This window comes from Platichthys flesus, chromosome 2 (genome assembly GCF_949316205.1).
Source record: "Platichthys flesus chromosome 2, fPlaFle2.1, whole genome shotgun sequence".
Lineage (NCBI taxonomy): Eukaryota > Metazoa > Chordata > Actinopteri > Pleuronectiformes > Pleuronectidae > Platichthys > Platichthys flesus.
The window spans coordinates 17,842,879-17,860,566 of NC_084946.1; the positions used below are offsets into that span (position 1 = coordinate 17,842,879).

General features: G+C 39.8%; 1 protein-coding gene across 1 annotated transcript; it reads left to right on the top strand.

The window, feature by feature from the left end:
• Positions 1-3,272: 3,272 nt before the first annotated feature.
• On the top strand, positions 3,273-17,445 carry LOC133967693 (sodium- and chloride-dependent GABA transporter 2-like). The gene is made up of 14 exons (XM_062403307.1): positions 3,273-3,428; positions 8,841-8,975; positions 9,086-9,226; positions 9,641-9,728; positions 12,040-12,172; positions 14,224-14,358; positions 14,434-14,537; positions 14,852-14,976; positions 15,300-15,412; positions 15,513-15,650; positions 15,957-16,059; positions 16,650-16,750; positions 16,839-17,009; positions 17,137-17,445. The coding sequence occupies exons 1-14, from the start codon at positions 3,296-3,298 to the stop codon at positions 17,248-17,250; spliced, it is 1,734 nt and encodes a 577-aa protein (XP_062259291.1). The 5' UTR covers positions 3,273-3,295; the 3' UTR covers positions 17,251-17,445.
• The last annotated feature ends 243 nt before the right edge of the window (positions 17,446-17,688 follow it).

The following is a 17,688-nucleotide window of genomic DNA, read 5'->3' on the forward strand; positions in this document are numbered from 1 at the left end:
TACCAGTGTCTCTGAGTCATGCTACTGAGTTCTCTTAAACGTGAGCCATGACTCTGAAGGCCTCGTTCGAACAACGTGAGTTTAGCTCAGATTCCTCACTTGCAGACAGTGTTTGGAGATTGTCCTCAAACACGCGATCTGAAAGCGTCGCTAATGCATCACACTGACAGGCGTGGCAACATGAAGTGCACTTTTTTAGCCTGGCTATTGCACTCAAATGGGTCACACGTTTGCTGCGTCTCCGATCAGATACTTCGGTCAGCACACTTGCATGTAAAACACAGTTTAACGCATGGCACCGTGCATGAATTCTGACAGGACAGAGTTGTCCCAAATGATTGCATGATCTTCGCCCACCAAAATGTCATCGCCTTGAAAGTACCAGACCATGCAGGCGACGTGTCCTTACTCCACCATTTTTTTTCTTGACTATTACCACTATGTGCTGGTGGTTTCACCAAGACGGCCGCCCTCGAGTGCAATTAGTGTATTGTTGCACACTTTACTTTTAACCCCTTTGAGGAAATGACTGCACTTCATGTCCTACTTCGCAGTGTAACTGCACTTATGCTCTGAAAACATCAAGTGTGAGTGTGGTGCTCATGTTTTTAACGTTTCTGAGACAAAAGATTAAGCATTGATATCAATTAATTTCTGTTTGTGAATATCTGAGAACTTTCAATTGCCCCAAAGAGTGTGATATATATGATTTATCCTCATCTGATAGTGAGGATACGTTTGAAGTTATAATAAAGGATGAGAAAGGGAAATTAAGTACAACCACGTAAAGAATTTATCCGCAGATGTATATTAATGCCACACAACTGTTCTTAGTCCTCATGGATGAGTTAACTCATTTTAAAGCTGCTCTGAAATGTAAAAAAAAATCAAACAAGCCTTCGTTATTTACAAAAACACACATATTGTACATTTCTGATTAGAACTCTGACTCTTCTTGTGTTCTCTTAATTTTAATTGATCTGTGTTCAGCCTCTGATTTGTACTGTTGGTTTTTTGTTGCCAATTTGATAATGTATCGGTCAGAGTTTGTTTATACAATAAAGATAAAATAGATTTTTTCACGTCTCTTTTTTGTGTTGTGTCTGGGAATCCTCCATCTCCCGATCCCATGTCGCTGATCGGCAATGGTGATTGGAAAAGAGCTGGCGATCGAGCTACCAACCTTGGTGGACAACCCTGAGCCACAGCCTCCCTTAGTCTATTGTGTACAAGGCCTTAGATGGCAAATAGATAAAAAAAATAGATTTTTAAACTAATCAGCTCCTACTATTTGAAGACTGGATAATTACTTGAAAACATATAGTATGTAATATAATGGAGCATACCATATAGAAAATATCAGTAATTAAAAATTAAAAACGATAAATAACGAGACTGTCATGGTTTTACGCAGGGCATATTTAAACCTGCACACTCATAATCTTTAAATGTTTTCTCATATGAATTATGTCACAAGTTCCTTTCTGTAATTATTTTTTATGACAAGAGCACGTGATTTTAAAGCTGACATTTTCACAGTTTTAAATAAGTGTTCCCTCAGGTACAGCAGGATATTGGCCTGTCATTCACCCTGAAGTGTGAAAACATTCACTCTGAGTTGTCATTACTCTGCCACACGCATATATTACATGAAAAGAGAAATATGTAACCTGTTACATCCCCATCCATCATCTCACTCTCTCCATGCTTAGTACCCTCCTTAATCAGTGGAGGAGACATCCTGCTGTCACGTCTTCTTGGATCACCTATAGAGCGAGACTCCAGATGTGAGATCAAAACCATCTGCCAAGAGATGTCATATGTCTCTGAGCAATAACCCTAAACCTAAAGTTGACCTTATAGATGAAAAAATGCGGTCAATCTTCCACATAGACGTCTGCTCATGCAATATCAAATCCAGAAATGACAAAATTCCCATTACAATAGCCTTGTTTATATGTCTTTAAATCTTAATGTATAAGTATGTCTCTGTAAAGCAGTTTGCATTCCTTTGTTTTCAGTGTCTTATGGATGTAAATTTACTGTAATTTTAATCTCTTCTTAATAGGGCTGGGCATCACCACTGATTCCGACATCGAATCGATACCGATTCCCGAGGTCTCAATTCGTTTCCATTTGATTTGATTCAATATTGATTCTGTCAGGGACATTTCAGGTACAATACCAGTGCTTCAGTGCTGACCAGTGTAGGGTCACCAAAGTGAACACACGCATAGATGGTCTCCTCTTTGTCAGACTACAAACATCCCTTTGCAAAAATATATTGAAGCATAATCTTGATTTTCTTACTATTATTTACAATAATTAACAACTCCATCAGTGTAGGGTCAACAAAATCACTTCACACATATATGGTCTTCGCATGGTCAGATTACAATCCTCACTATAGAATAATAGTGGTTTTCATAATTTTTTTAAATTTTTCATTATGAATAATAATTAAATAACTCCAAATGTTGAAGGTGTGATTTTCCCTCCAACCTTACTGCAGTTAACAGGAGATGAGAGAAGTGATACTACTAAAATGTTGGGGTCATTTTTATGTAAACACTAGGGTCTCTGACTTATGAAAAAGAGCCTTATGTTAAAAGTTCGATACCTCCATTTAATGAATAGGTGCCGGGTCATTTTTAAACCCCAGCCTCAAATTTAGACTTAAAACACGGTGTAAATTATCTTTTTTCGAGTCGAATATGAAAGTCAGGGCTTGCTGACACTTGTATGACACCACACGAGCAGTATGGAGGCATGTTGTGTTTTTTCTGTTTTGTTATTACGTCTGAAGTCAAGGTCACCATTAACTTCAATTGCATTGAATTCAAAACACTTTTTACCCCTGAGACTCCAGAAGTGTTTTGTGGACTCAAACACTTCACCCACCCCTCCACCCACAAGGGAGTACATAATGAGCGGATTATCATTTTTTTGAGAACTTTCCCTTTAAAGCCTTATTGTATAGCACATTTGAATGCCCTGGTCTGAATGGTTCTTTATATTTAAAGTTATCAATCATTCATTCCTTGGCTGAGGCAGAGAGCTGTGCATTCAGACTCCTCAATACCATGTCCAAACAGAAATTAGTCATACTTCCTGCTTGTCGTCCACGTTTTCTAAATACATTTAGAGGTCCCCCTGGTGGTACAAATAAGTCAGCATCCGTCAATTGTAGCGGTGCACAAACAAGGCTCTATGTTGAAATCACCATCAGTCGACTTGTGCCTCAGTTGTGTATCAGACTCTCAGAGTGCAGGCCGAGCTCTCTCCCTCTCCAGAGATGACCTCGGAAACAATACAGGAGCGTGGCAAGTGGGCCAGCAAGACAGAGTTCATCCTCTCTACGGTCGGTGCAATTATTGGACTGGGAAATGTGTGGAGATTTCCTTACTTGTGTTACAAGAATGGTGGTGGTGAGTACTTCTGTTTGTTATTCTCTCAAGTTTTAACTACCCACCAAGTGTCAGATCCGCTATGCAAACTGCAAATCATTCATTATTGACCTTGTAAACTAGAGAAACGTATGGGGACTTGTCAGGGTATTAGAAAAATACCCTGACAAGGAAAATTTGATCTGATTTGTTAGGTCTTGACATTTTTGCTACAGTTAAATTTAAAGACATGAAATCACTGTGCACTAAGGAAAACTCCTCTACTAACTTGAAAACAGTATTTTACATGTCAGACATTGTTGATTGCAAAACCATAGACACTTTTCAAAATCTCGGTATTATGACACAAACTCCCTCCCCTCCTTTCTGTCTGTGTCTCCCTCTGCTTCACATCTGACGATTAAGAATGTGACAGGTTTTGAAAGGCTATGAAAATAATGTATGGGTGTGTTTGCTTTAAAAGCTGAGTCGCATTCTTCTCTGAATCCCTTCATATTTTATTTTATTATAAAACACGGCTCTCCTGTGATGAGTCAGTCGATCAAAGGAGCAGTACTCCACTTTACTAATGTACTTTTAACCAAGGGGGTGAAGACGTTTAATGCATTACACTGAAGCAGACACAAACCTTTTTCAGTGTTATATCGATTTTCATTAAACTGTGGTTCTGGTTCATCACTTACATGTTAACTCTACAGACCATACAGTAAGAAGGTCAAGAGGTGACCATCACATAATAGCCCATGCCTTAATTTATCTTTAGATGCATACCAGCTATGTTATTTTTTTTCTATTTTACTTGATGTCAGATCACATTATTATAACAATTCTCAATATTGACCCTTTAATCTCTGTCAGACTTTTTTTTTGTGTAATCACAACATTTTTACACCTCTCCATTTATGTTGGACACATTTCTCATCTATGTTGTAAATATTGTTCTTTTGTGGAAGTGCTCCATGTGGCAGCTATTGCACTTCTGATCGTCCTAAGAGTGGGATCCTTCACATGTGGCTTTCTTCTGTTTTTCCCTGGTTTTTGGGGGGGAATTCTTCCTAACTGTGGCTTTGGGTTAAGGACCTTGTTGATCCCTACACTCTAAAACATAATGGGGTTAGTAAATCGCACTTAAAATAAAAACGTTTTTCAGCTTAAAAAATTGCGTTTGTTACATGAACATTTCGTGTCACACATTTGTGTGTTCACTCAACCGGGAGAAATATTAAGTTAAGTAACCCCAAGTAACCCCAAATTTGCCCGGGCATGCTCCACTGCAGTTGCCTCTATCTCAAGAGGAGAAAGAGTCACAGAAACGGGAGTCCTAATATCAGAATCTGAATCAGAATCAGAATCAGAATTCTTTTTATTGCCATGTATATTTGAACATACAGGAAATTGCCTTGGTCTGGTTGGTGCACTTTACAAACAACAATATAAAACAACAATATAAAAAACAACAACAGTATCGAACAACAATATATACAGTAAGTAGAGTTACGTGCGGTTCTAAGGTGCAGAGATTGGTGATAATGCCAATAATATAGAGTTATAAATTATGTGCGCGGGGGGGGGGGCAGCAGAGTCAGTGTGATGCAGAGGCCTTGTTTGTGAGCCCCACTGCCATGGGGAAGAAATTTGAATATCATTAGGGTAAGTAGCCATCTTTGTCTTGTCTTAATCACAAATTGGCCTTCTCAGCTAGCTAACATTAATGGTGTCTCTTTTTGTCGCTTTGTTTTATGGAAGCAGCCGAATTACTTTTAGTGGTGTAGCAAAGCGGTAAATGAAAGGTTGCCCACAACGCCACCTGAGGAATTTCACCTCAGGAATAAACTATTGATAATATGTGCAACAGCACAGGTTCGTTGGAATCACTTGGGGCATGAGACGTGTTTAAATCAATAATAAATCAACTTTAATAAACACAAATTCACATCGTCAAAACACAAAACAAACCTCACACTTGAGTTAAAAATAAGTAACTAACTGGACAGGGCTGTGACTTACCACGGCGACGAGAACCAAACAAAAAGGGGAAGGGACTAATAAAACAAACCACCCGTGACACAGCACACCAAACAAAACGGGTTGTGAAGAACTCCCTCCACCAGGAAGTGGGTCGCCGCCTCCGGGCCACAGCACCTGACCACAACAAAAATACTATTAAAACAAGTCAAGGGTTAAAACACTTTTGAACAAACAAACAACAAAATAACACATACAAACACAATAAAACAAAGTTAAATGCAACTATAAAATATGGAAGTCCCCCTGGACGTGTTCCCTCCACGTGCCGTGAAGGCGTAGCGTGGAGTATAGATCAAAGGTGTTGGTTCACAAGGAGACGGAGCTGGTCAATTCATGAAATAGTTTCTGTGATATTAAAATCAACAATAATAAACCAGAGTTTCAGTAGATGAACCCCAAATTCAAGGGGTGCCAGAACAGCAGGTTCCAGTTCTGTGTACACGGGGCTGCAGGGCGCCGATGAGGGGGCAGGACCTCAACCACCGTGTCAGGCCAAGGCGGTGTCTCCGTAACCCGGAGGGAGGGAAATTTGTTAGCCGCCGCTTAGTCCTGTAGCATTAGCTGTAAGGTGGAATCAGTGTCAGCTATGGCATGATAGAAGTAAGGGTTGCAGACAACGTAACTCACCCCGCTGGCGCGCGCTACCGCACTCGTCTTCCCTGGTGGAGCGACTCCACGCTGAATGCCAGTCCGGCAATGTGACAAGTCAAGTGTGCCGACCAAGGTCCCGGAACGAAACAACAGCGCCAGGGAGACGCGAGTACGAGTGGGCTGCTGCCTTAAATAGAGGACGACAGCGCCCCCCTTGACGGGGAGGGCGCATGCAGGCACAGCGCCCCCAGTGGCAGGGAGGGCACCCGCATCTGGCCACATTGGCAAAGAACTTGTGTAGCATTAGTTTTGCCACCGCAAAGGTAAGAGAGTACGTGATATACTGCATTTTAGGTTGAAAGGTAGAACCAGGAAGATGCTAACATCCACGAAGCTTACAAAATATTTGTTATCCACTCTTTGGATGAGCAGTTACAAAATGTTTTTTCTTGTTCATTTACATTTACATTCTTCATTTAGGTGAAGCTTTATCCAAAGCAACTTACAATGAATGCAATCAACCATGAGGGTACAAACACAGAACAACAAGAATCTAGAAAGTACAATTTCTTAAAAAACACCAAACTACAAGGTTGACGTAAGTGCCATTTAAGTGCTCCTAAATTATTAGTTTAAACTTGTTTTCAAGGTATACTCGGAAGAGGTGTGTGTTTTTAGTTTGCGGCGGAAGATGTTTAAACTTTCTAATGTCTGGATGTCGATGGGGAGCTTGTTCCACTATTTATGAGCCAGGACAGCAAACAGTCGTGATTTTGATGAGGGTTCAGCTCGCAGTGAGGTAGCAACGAGCCGATTGGCAGATGCAGAGCCGATTGAACGGGCTGGGGTGTAACGTTTGAACATGTCCTTGATGTAGACTGGACCTGATCCGTTCACAGCACGGTACGCAAGTACAAATGTTTTGAAACGGATGCGGGCAGCCACTGGTAACCAGAACTGCTGCATTCTGGATGAGCTGCAGTCGTCGGATGGCACTAGCAGGTTTGACCTGCCAGGAGGGAGTTACAATTGTCTAGGTGTGAGATGACCAGAGACTGGACCAGAACTTGCGCTGCCTTGTGAGTGATAAGGGGGCGTATTCTCCTGATGTGCAGCATGAATCTACAGGAACATGTTGTTGCACTAATGTTGGCAGTAAGGGAGAGTTGACTGTTCACTGGACGATTCACTGGAGGGAAGGAGAGAGGTCACTATCCGTTGTCTGGTGGTATATTTTAGAGAAAAGGAGGAGGACCTCTTCAAAGAGCACTTGGTAAGAAACACTGAAGTTCAAACTGTTCACTGTACTTTGTGTTGCTCTTGTTTTTGAATATGATGACTTAATACCCCATATATTTGCTGTCCTATTCATGACAGAATGGTGAACTGCAGACTACCGGTGAGGTGATGAAGATTGTCGTCACAAGAGGTGCCCTAATGTCTGACACAGCCAGTGCAAGGATAGTGATTTCGTGGGAACACAAGTCCTGGAAGACCTGAATGTACCAAGAGCCTGTGCCTTGCTAATGGGGATTGGATATACGCAATACACCTCAGCCATCCAAAATAACTGATCAAAACATTTGAAGTATTTCAAAAGATATTCCTTGGACTAGATGGTCTGAATGCAAGCACGAAGGAAATGTCTCTAAAAATGAACTACTGTCCTAAAAAACGTTTCAAGTATTGTAGGACATTTCTTGGCATGACCATTTTTGAACAGTGTTTACAATAAAGAGTCTGACCATATTACACTGGAATTGCTATTTGTTGTTTCAACTTAAGCTACGTGAGTAAATAATACTCAAATATGTAGGATTTAAATAAAATAATAAAGTAAGAGTAACTTAAATGCAATAATTTGACAGATTAATATCTTTAAACAACTTTTGAGTAAACATTAGGTTGGTTCAACTTAATTAAGCTTTTAGAGCCCAAAGTAAATCATGTTGGATGTACTTAAGTAATTGGGATAGTATGACTATAAAGGACTCGCAACATTAACTCAATAATTGAAGGAGTTGAAACTAATTAAAAAGATCCATGCAAATTTTTACCTCAATTTGTTTTAGTTTAAACAGTGATTTTTTTTTAGAGTGTATGAGACAGAATGTGATTTGTGAACAGGGGACTTTACTTATAAAATTGTTTCAGGTAAATATGTGAGCAGCATAAGCTAAAAGGCTAATTTATTCTTATTTTATGCTGCCTTTATGTCTAAAAGGTTTCATACTATGTAACGTCACTGCCCACATACTTCCATGCATCCGTTATGTTGGCAAGTCATGACCTGGTTGTGAGTGTCTGACATCATGGGGATGATGAAGCAGGTTGGCGAAATTAACCTCAGAGGCCACGTTGGAAATGGCAGTAGTGCAAATTTCCGACGAGTGAAGTCTCTCCACAAAAGTTTCTGCCATTATTGAAATTAAATTCATATTGAATTCAGTTATTATTATTATTATTTAGAATTGTTTTACTTAAATCAAACTGAAAACCTTTATCCTGAACAATTGGTGCTTCTTAGCCTTTGCTCTTTTTTCTTGCAAATAAAGGATGGTTGAATAAAACTTTTTTCTTTTCTTTTTTTAAATCAAACAAACCTGTACAAATTAAATGTGGCCCTCTCCTTTTAGCCAATTTTAACTTGTTCTGAAAGTGAAACTGACCGTCTCTTTTGCACAATACAGCAAGTTCACACTTAATTTTGGCTGTGATGAAATGATAAAAGTAAAATCCATCCATTTAAATCAGGATCACAAACCATTTTGTTTGTATAATAATAAAACACATGTGCTTTATTTACACTTGCAGGTGCATTCTTTATTCCTTACATCCTGTTCCTTGTGACGTGTGGCATTCCGCTGTTCGTCCTGGAGACAGCACTGGGTCAGTACACCAGTCAGGGGGGAATCATGTGCTGGAGGAAGCTCTGCCCCTTGTTTGAAGGTAAGGTGCTGTACACCTGCCAGGACTGCTAGCTACTAACCTTATCAAGTCAAGGTAGAAAAAATGAGGAAGCATGATGTTCTTTTTTTTTGTTTTATTTTTGCTTCCAGGCATTGGATATGCCAGCCAAATTATCCTTTTCTATGGGTGTATCAGCTACATGGTGATCTTGGCCTGGGCTTTCTTCTACCTTTTCTCCTCACTCTCTGGAGAGTTGCCTTGGGCCACTTGTAACAACACATGGAACACAGGTAAACTACTGTCATTATTTATCCTGACGTTAACCCTTTAATGTCTTACTAATAATCAAAAGTGCTACTTCAAGCCTCCTATTTAGCATTTGTAACATAGGCAGTATATAGAGATTTCTTTTAAACATTGATCTAATAATATAAAATGTTTTCATGGGAGAAGTTGTAATGCTTATAAATAATGCAAATTAATAAACACTTTATAATCCTTATATCTGCCTACAGCTACAATACAGTGTGTTATAAACCATTTATTATTTTTTGCATACTGGTTAAAGTTAAGTGCTATAGAAAAACTATATAATATCTGCCTTAAATCTTGACACATGGATTTATCCGGTAGTATAATCTACTGATTTGTCATTTGATCATTGGTTTTTGGTTTTAACTGTGTTTAAATGTTATATATTCCAGATGCTTGTGTGGTATTAAACGATTATAACACCACTGCTAACTGGACCTCATCACTGAACATGTCATCGTCTGTTCTAGAGTTTTGGCAGTAAGTGATCATTTATATGAAATTATATGGAAAACAAAAGCTGTGCTTTTGGAAAGGATGGATGTTTGCGAATGCATAATGAAGACCTAACAGAGTCTGAATCTTAAAACTGCAGCTTTGAACTATAAGGGAAACACAGCTTCTCTGTAATTATGCGTCATACTTGGTCAGACACATTTAGACATTATATGACACCATCTTCTTTGATCAGATCCTCATTAGCTTCCACTACAGTGGTTTCTAATCGTCCTGCAGTCTGCACAGAGATACAAACATGGACTCACACCCTGTCAGATGAAAGGTCAAGTAAACAACGCACTGGATAACTTAAACAATGCATGTGCAGAGGCTGTCAACAGAACAGAACAAATCTGGATGATGTTCCAAATACACATCATAAATATCACATACACAAATCTTTATTCCCCTTATCCCTTCTTGATTTTGTTTGTGACAGCCAAGTTGTGAGCGTTTCAAGCTATGATTTGTCACGATCTGCCCTCGTAGTGACTCACTGGACTCTCCTCACGTGTCAACCATTGTATTTTAGTATATGAATTGTGCAATCCCCTCACCCTTAAAAAGATAGATAGATTATTGATGGATGGATGGACATCAATGAATAATACTGAAAAATTCCCATTCCTGGGATTCTCCTACATTCACCACAAACATTTAATTGAACAGAATTTTCACTTCAAATAACGATCTGTTCTCGAAATGACTCCGACGGTTTTTCAAACACATCCAGAGTCCAGTCTCAGAGTTTGATGTATTGGTAATCCAGAATCCGGTGAACCTGTTGCACAGAGCGGCTCTGAGACAACAGACTGGCCCAGAGTGAAAGACAGTGGGACACTTACACAGTGGGGAGAGAGGGTGATTATGCAAATGGTACCCTTTATCAAAATGTATAGACATTGGGATTAATGTTCACGGAGCTTTACAACCAAAAGGCAGGAAGGGGTTTCAGGATAAGGGCCACTGTGATGAGGTCGTTAGCAAGAAGGGGCGAAGAATAGGGGCACTGTATTCATGAAAACAGGAGGGGGTACATTCTCCCACATCCAGCCTGTGTATTTTATTCCTCTGAACTATTTTCATTATTTCTCTGGGGACCATTTAACTACTTGTCTTAGGCTGGATTTCTCTGCGATTGTCTCCCCCGCTCTGGTGTGTTTAACGGTGGTCCCATAATCCCTCCTCCCTCGTGGATTTATAGCCTCTGTGCTCCCAGGGCTCTTTGTCAATTCGCATGCTCAGCTCCCAGTGTTACCTCACGTTGCTGTTCTGTTCCATGTGTTTTTGTCCTCACATGCACACCCAGTGCCTTTTGAACTTGGCTTCTCTGTTCGCGTTTGTCTGTCCGCCAGCATCCGTAAACTTTTAAGCTTCTTTATTTCCCAATAAATTATCTTCACTAACCCTAACCCTGTACCTGAATGCCTTTATCTTGTGTCTGCGTTTGCGTCCTGATAAATCTAAAAAATACAGCTTGTGAGCATGATAAAACATTCCAAAGGTGACAGCTAATTATTATTCTTATTAATATTCACCCAAATAGCCTGCACCACCATCGTTTTGCTCGCTAGCTGGTGTATGGAGAGTGCAACATCATTAAATATACTTTAAACCTATACCAAAGGAAGTACCACTGTGTATATTTGCTTCAGCAAATACGTGTAGGACTGGAATAGTTTTCATTCCTTTTTAATTTCTCAGGCTTCATATCCTCGAATGAGCCATGGCCCCAGGTTAATGGATTTACGAGTAAAAAAAAGACGAAGCTTAAACAACTGAAGACCTTTGGGTCACTCAAGTCTTTTGTTATACATTTTAAATTTCGTTATTCTCTGTATTTTTTTTATTGTGTTTTGAGCACATTCTTTTATCTCAGCTACTACATCAACCACCTCAAAATGTCCCTACATTAAAGACTTGCGAGCATTCACGTAAGCTAGATGACTTTTTGGTTATCTGGTTGTGATTAAAATGTGTATTGGAAGTCTAAACCCATATCCATTCAATCTTGCCTTAATGCCACTTTCACACACTTTGTCATTAAACAAATATTTTATTGGCTGCATTGATACAATACTGTATATTATCAGCATATTATTGTTTTGTATAGTTAAAAATACATCTATAGGTGGGCGGGTTTGTTTGCATCATTTTGTCCACTTCGCTTCATATTATACATTTGATGCTGTTTTTCTATTGTCTAAACACGAGACTGAAGGACGTGTTGAGTATGTTATGTACATGCACAGTAACTGGTTCATGTTTATTTACAATGCACTGATCCTTTCAGACGACGGGTGTTAAATATGTCCACCGGCATCGAGACCCTGGGAAATATACGCTGGGACCTTGCTTTGTGCCTTCTACTGGCCTGGATCATCTGCTACTTCTGTGTCTGGAAAGGAGTGAGGTCCACAGGAAAGGTAACAACAACGACATCCATCTCTCAGAAATGAGGCCTATTGTGTCAAAGACCTTCATAACCTTCATAGTTCTCTTCCATTTTCCTTATATTTACTTTGGTGAGTTATGGAGGAGTATTCTCAGAAGGCTGAATTGGAAAATAGAGTATGTAAAGGTCATAAAGGGCATTTGTAGATAATAAGAAACAGTCCCCTCCATTACTTGTTCTGTCACATCTGTTTCCCTTCTGGTCTCTACAGTAGCAGATTTTTACACATTGAATTATGTAGTATTACAATTATGTTTGGGCAATCAACCAAAGTCTTCAATTTGCAGGGCAACCCGTTAATGTCACCAAGTTAGACAACATGTGTCAAGTGGAATTGTTGGACAGGTGAAACCAGCTGTAAACACAGACGTGGAGGCATTTATTGCCAGGGTGCTGTCTAGGAAGAGATGGAGCTGTGAGTGGGGAGCCAGGAGCTCTAGGCTGAGGCAGGAGTGATGGGGTAAAGGTAACAGGTTCAGAAGGTTATCCAGAGTGCAGGGACCGGAGACAGAACAGGACGAGTGGTAACAGATGCTAGGATCTGTCAGCATGGAGGCTTGATGACATATGAGTGAGGCTCTGCTCTGCACCTGCGGACATCCACACACACAGGGAGAACAACTTAGGGAGTGGTAGCCGGTTAGCAGAACCCAGAACAAGAGCTAGAGGGCATGGTAGAATAAGTCCATGGGGCAGATGTAACAACATGGAAGGTATCTAACACTGACACTGTAATTCACAGAACAATCTCAGCTACAGACCGACTTTTGTCCGGACTGTGTCCACAAATAAATTGTCCCAAATGCTGAAACATTATTTTGTGAAATTCTTCAAATTCCTTCTGAAGTAACAAACCCCCTTTACTTTCATGGAGTTTCACAGTGGAGTTTCTGCAACAAGAGGGTTGCTGGTTCGAATCCCACTCTTTCCCATCTGCATGCCTAAGTGTCTTTGGCAAGATACTGAACCCCTAAATGGCCCCTCATAAAATGTTGAGTGTTTTAAAAATGTAAGTCGCTTTGGACAAAAGCGTGGTAGAATAAGTCCATAGGGCAGATGTAACAACATGGAAGGTATCTAACACTGACACTGTAATTCACAGAACAATCTCAGCTACAGACCGACATTTGTCCGGACTGTGTCCACAAATAAATTGTCCCAAATGCTGAAACATTATTTTGTGAAATTCTTCAAATTCCTTCTGAAGTCACAAACCCCCTTTACTTTCATGGAGTTTCACAGTTTCATCTTAAGGTTCAAGCAAAGGCGCAATGTGGCTGAATGCAATTGTCAAATCTGCACTGCTTCAGTCGCTCAGGAGATAATGTACAACATTCCATTATAAATGAAGCATTGTGCCACATCAGAGAAGCCTCCAGCCTACAAATCCTAATCCTCATATATGAGGGAACAGACTTGTAAGGTATCCCAGTAAACCCCAGCAAAAATCACATCAAGATTTTTGTAATTTTTAGTAAAATATAATTTCTTTCAATTGGTGACAACCTCAATATCTGTCAAAATAATCAAGATATGGTTTGAGTCCAAGTCTAAACTACTACTCCTTTGGCTCCAGGGAATCCACCATCATGTTTCAACAGGACGGGCAAAGCAGGCAAATGCCTGGAGCCCAATTTGAGAAAAAAGCGTATGTCGGTCCACAAGAATGACACTTAAGTGAGATCTAATATATTGTAGAGGAATATATGCCAACTTTGCCAAGAGCTTTTTTTTATTTTTTTTTTACAGTTTGGGATATTTTTGTTTGCTTGAAGACAAGAATGTCAAGGGCAGGTCCATTTTGCCTGGGGCCCCAAAAGTCCCTCGTAACTTTCAGAAAATCCATTACAGTTTAACTGTAACCTACTATAAATGTATGTTGGGTCAGATAGATATTTACCAGGATTCATAAAAAAATAAACAAAAGATTTTTTTTAAAACACCACAGGACTAGAAATGATTGGTTAGGGAAATATCTTGGTGGACTCATTCGTAACAACGTTTTTTTCTGTTCAAATGCAGGCTACCTACTTCACAGCCACGTTTCCCTTCGTCATGTTAGTGTTGCTGCTCCTCAGAGGAGTTACGCTTCCCGGAGCCCTCCACGGTATCAAGTACTACCTGTACCCCAATCTCGCACGGCTCACCGACCCTCAGGTATCCTCATCGTCACCGACTGCGCTCTAACTTTCACTGGGTTATTGTGACAGTAAAAGATCATTTGTTCTGCAGGTTTGGATGGATGCTGGAACACAAATATTTTATTCCTATGCTATATGTTTGGGATGTCTGACTACGTTTGGGAGCTACAACAAGTACAACAACAACTGCTACAGGTGAGTACTTCATAAGATCATTAGCATCCAAATGGTTTGCAGCTAAATATTGCAATATTGCAAATACAGGGCTTCACTATAAACTGCTAAACACAGGTAATGTGATTCTTTACATAAGACAGCTCATGTCAAATTCTGATTTCAATGTCAACCTCAGTAATCTGTTTTATCTGTAAATTGGCATTGATTCATTTTCATTTTGTCTGGATTTAAAGGTGTAAGTCAGCTTGCCTTTTGTGTGCTTTGGATTATTTTACATATATGCACGATAATGACATCAGAGAAACTGATGCTGCGGTGTTTGTGATTTGCAGAGATTCCTTCTATCTGTGCTTGTTGAACAGTGGCACCAGCTTTATTTCTGGCTTTGCCATCTTCTCAATTCTGGGCTACATGTCACAAAAACAGGGCATGGATATATCGACAGTTGCTGAGTCAGGTACGAATGTGAATCCACAGGAAAGCGTTTAAAATCTCACAAAATAGGATGTTGTGTCAACATTTTGACTCACTATTTCCTTATCGATTTTAATAATACAAATTTTAGGACAACTGGATTGTTCTCATTACTGGTAAATATTAAAAGATTCTACCGGAGTACACATTTAATTGTTTTGTTTTATCTATACATCCTGTCACATATTGGCTCTGACACTCTTTATGGATCAAAGCATTCCTGGCATTGTCCTTCTTAGGTTAAAGGACCAAGTCAACACTCGATCAGACAACACTGATATTCTCAGTAATGGTTTCTCTCCACAGGCCCCGGCCTTGTCTTCATAGTGTACCCACAGGCTGTGACCCTCCTGCCGTGGCCTCAGGTCTGGTCTGTGTGCTTCTTCACCATGATCATCTTGTTAGGAATAGACGGTCAGGTCAGCAGTCTTCCTTATATCTTACTTATAAAATGTAAGTGTGTGGGTGGGGGTGGGGTGGAGGAAACGTCTCTACACTTAACTTTCTGTCACTTTCCAGTTTGCTGGGCTCGAGAGCATCATGACCTCTTTGGCAGACATCTTCCCTTCCCAGATCCGGAGAGGATACCGCAGAGAGCTTCTCCTGATGCTCATCAGTGTTGTGTGTTATGTGTTAGGTCTCTTATTGGTAACAGAGGTGAGTCCATTCATCAGTGGTCAGGTTGAGTTCATCGTGTGAGAGTGCTTCTTTATGTGCAGTCTGATAAATGAAAGGGATAGTTCAGCCAAAAATTAAAATTCACTCATTATTTACCCACCACTATGCCGGTGGAGGGTGTGGGTGAAGAGTTTGAGTCCACAAAACACTGACAATACCAAATATACAGCATGTAAAAGTCAAAGTGAAGTCAATGAGTGCTAACCTCTGTTTAAGCTCTTTTACTTATCACAAAATAAAAGTTCATTGTTATTTTGACCAATCCCTGGCCTGTTTGAATTGTAGGCTGGAACGTACATCCTGCAGATCTTTGATCACTACGTGTGTAGTGGTCCCACTCTGCTGCTGATGGCAATATTCCAGTCAGTCATCATTGGGTGGATTTATGGTGAGAAACAGCTTTCAACCATGCAGTAGTCTATGGGTTTTGGTTTAGTGATAAACACTAAGCTCATAAAGATCACACACTCAACAACAAATATCACAGAAGAATATTTTGTAAAAATATTTTGTTTTGTCATGATAAAATATTTTCAAGCTATAATTTGCATTGTATTTCTATGAGAAAATATTTAATTTATTTGGACAGTACAAGCATGACGCTTGTTATTATTGGTTTAGGCCAGTAGTGGTCACTGTGGTAATATCATTTTTAATGAAGGCAGCATTTGCTGATGGAATGATGTGTCTTACAATACAAATCCATTATACAGTCATTTATGCATGATTATAACTGGTCATTAATTGCCTTTTCAAGTTAACCAATTTACCAGTTCATGAAACACCAGTTTATTTTCGGCAGAATAAAATATTACCAGTAGAAGAACTAAGCACTGTTTCCAGTACCAAAGTATGAGGTAAAAACACCATATTTATAATAATACTTAAGTAAAAGTACAAAAGCAGGAGATTCAAAATATACTTTAAGAATTACAAATAGTTAGCCATGTACAGTAATTTGATGTGCTTGTCTCGTAGGTGCTGAACGCTTCAGTAAAAACATTGAGGACATGATCGGGTACAAACCTCTGTCCCTGTTCAACTTCAGCTGGATGTACGTGACCCCTCTCGTTTGCAGTGTAAGTGTCATTAGCAGTCCAGAGTACATTACATGTAGTTTGCTATTTTCATCCCTCAATGTAAAATATTATTTTTTACACTTCACAGGGCACACTTGCATTTCTCGTCCTGAGATACACCCCGCTGAGGTTCAACAACTCGTATGTGTATCCATGGTGGGCTTACTGGATCGGCTGGTTCCTGTCCTTATCGTCTCTTGTAATGATTCCAGTCGTCATGATCTGCAAACTGGCCAGAGGAAAAGGGACTCTGTGGGAGGTCAGTGGTGTTGAAATGGTTTTTTTTGAAGGATTTGAATCTATAAACTTAAGTGGAACCTGTGTTTCCTGTGCTTTCTGTGCTGCTGCCTCTGCTCTTCTTTAACAGTATGAATACATTTCTGCAGCGCATCAGGACGAGCTGCCGGGCTGCAGACGACCTTCCAGTGATGACAAAGGAAATGACAAACATCACTTCTACGCTATTTGATTGCAATGGTGGAAGAAAGAGTGATAAATAGTGGAATGTCACTTTGACAGCAACTTCTTCTCTTTCTTTACTTTTTTTCTTTTGAGGAATTTGTACGGCACATTGTTTACTACATTAGAATGATTAGAATTTGTTAGAGCTTTTTATATATAGATGTTTGGCTTCTTCTGATTTGGGGTTTTTGGATCATTTGTCTTATTTAGACTAGTTTTGTTGGTACATTCCTTCTTCAATCTTTTGTTTTGTTCTGTTACAACCATGTTGTTGGACGTGGTGAACTGGTATTTTATTTATTCCTTTTTGGTTTACATTGGAAAACGGGAACTTGAGGTCATGTATAGGACTATCATGCCACTGGTTGGACCTGTGGAAGCAGGACGCATCATATCTTTGTTCTTCTCTAAGCTCGCTTGTTTTCAACACACTGATCAAAGGAAAACTTGGAAGGTGCCTTACTTTGCCTGTAAAC